This window comes from Mastomys coucha, chromosome X (genome assembly GCF_008632895.1).
Source record: "Mastomys coucha isolate ucsf_1 chromosome X, UCSF_Mcou_1, whole genome shotgun sequence".
NCBI lineage: Eukaryota > Metazoa > Chordata > Mammalia > Rodentia > Muridae > Mastomys > Mastomys coucha.
Window position 1 is genome coordinate 153,894,072 of NC_045030.1, and position 2,160 is coordinate 153,896,231.

Here is a 2,160-nt window from a genome sequence, read left to right on the forward strand (position 1 = left end):
TTAATAGGGTTATTTGGCTCTCTGGAGTCTAACTTCTTGAGTTCTTTGTATATATTGGATATTAGCCTCTATCAAATATAGGATTGGTAAAGATATTTTCCCAACTTGTTGGTTGCCGTTTTGTCCTATTGACGGTACCCCTTCTGGGAGTCTGTAGACAAGGATCCCTTTTGACCTCACCTTGGATACCACTTGTATTGTGAGTTTTTAGAGCTTTCTAAAAACTCTGTGGGCTGAGATATTTCCATTAAATAAGTAGGAAGAATCTCAATCATGGCCCCTGTGTATAGTGATTATTAGCAGCTACTTCCCATCCTTCTGGCTCCTAGAAATCGCAGGTAAGAGGTCTAGTAGACCCAGTGATTATCCCTAAATATGACTTCTGCTAGCTGTGAACCTGTATACCATGTGGCACCAGTTTTCCTTCTTCCTCAGGTGGACAAAGTGGAGAAGTTCAAGCACACTCAGAGTACCAAGGACAGTCTACATGCCAAGTACAACACTGCCACATGCAGTACTGTGGTGGGTGATGACCAGTGGGGCCACCTCCAGGTGGATGCCACCTCTCTCTTCCTCCTGTTCTTGGCCCAGATGACCGCCTCAGGTGAGCCAGGGCCATTTGAGTGACAAATGAGAAAGTCAAAGGGGAAATGTGCATCGTAATGTGATAACAAATACCAAGACTGGGAAATGTAAGCCGTATAGAAATTTTTTTTCTCATAACTCTAGAGGCTGAAAAGTCCAAGATCCCAAGTTCAACTGTCTGGTAAGAGCTGCCCCCTCTGAAGAAGTAGAAAGCCATGTTTTTGCATGGCAGATGAATGGAGAACTGAATGCTCTGTGAAGCCTCTTTCATAAGGGTCAGGAGACATCCATGAGGGAGGACCATCAGGGCCTAAACTCATATAGGCCCCCACACCTTGCACATTAGCAACACTGAACTTCAGAGAGACACATTTGGAACACACCAAGTAGCATTAGGTTACTAGAGATATAGAATTAGTAGTAGGCTATGCAGAGGAAAAGCATGCTTCCCTATGTGTATCTGTGTATGTGATACAGCAGGAAATGCAGGGGACCAGTCTGAGACCTGCAGACGAAATTGGCCTCTACCTGGGCATATCTGCAGTTTTTGCTTTGGCTTGCCCAAGGCTGGGGACAGTGCTACTGACACTTCTGAGTTAAAAATCTTTGCTCTGTTAGTATCTTCTCTGCATAAACATAACATGTTCCAGAGGCGAATGCCTTATCTCTGATTCTTCTTTTAGGCAGACCTGCAGTGGAGCTACCCCTCCCCCCACTTCCTGTCTTTCCTTTTACTTCCTTCTTCCTGAGATTAGACATCAACCATAAGACTTACTGCAGAGTTAACTGTTGATGCCCAATAAGTAAAGATGTGATTTAAAAAAAAGACTTACTTGTTAGCAAAATAATTGTTGTATGTAACTGACAACTGTCTTTATAGTATAGCTTCATGACCTCATTGCTTTTCTTTATTAGGTTTGCGTATTATTTTCACCCTCGACGAAGTGGCCTTCATACAGAATCTTGTCTTCTACATAGAAGCTGCATATAAAGTTGCTGTAAGTTTCCCTGCTGAAGACTGGTAATTTTGCCATCAACTCTGTTCTTTTTTTTTTTTTTAAGTTGAGATTATACTATAATTACATCATTTCCTCCATACCTTTTCTTCCTTCAAACCTTCCCATATACCACCTTTCTTTCTTTCAAATTCATGGCCTCTTTTCTTTAATTGTTCACACACACAAACACACACACACATTCACATACACACACTTAATATATAAATATTATATACAGACCTGCCCAGTCTGTATAATCTTACTTGTATGTATATTTTCAGGACTGACCATTTCGTATTGGATAACCACTTGATGTTCTCTTCACTGGGGAAGACTATTTCTTCCACTGTCAGTATTCCTTAGTTGTCTATAGTTCTTTGTGGTTGAGGCTTCATGAGCCTCTTCCACTTCCATGTTAGCATGTCTATTTGTGTCTGTTGGTGCCTTATTTTCTCAAATCATGTTTAGGGAGCCATATTGGTTCTTGTTGCATTTTGCTCTTTCAGTTATATATGTAGCATTTTTGAAACAATATGTGACACTTTTTTTTTTATTTTAGATATTTTCTTTATTTACA

The 2,160-nt window shown here is 40.5% G+C and overlaps 1 protein-coding gene across 6 annotated transcripts in view; it reads left to right on the plus strand.

Moving 5' to 3' along the window:
* Positions 1 to 2,160, plus strand: part of Phka2 (phosphorylase kinase regulatory subunit alpha 2) — an 87,549-nt gene that overhangs the window by 27,929 nt on the left and 57,460 nt on the right. For all 6 annotated transcript variants that reach the window (XM_031370341.1, XM_031370363.1, XM_031370352.1 and 3 more), the window contains exons 4-5: positions 436 to 604; positions 1,501 to 1,583. In XM_031370341.1, coding sequence (XP_031226201.1) covers positions 436 to 604; positions 1,501 to 1,583 — 252 coding nt within the window. The remainder of the gene's footprint in view (positions 1 to 435; positions 605 to 1,500; positions 1,584 to 2,160) is intronic.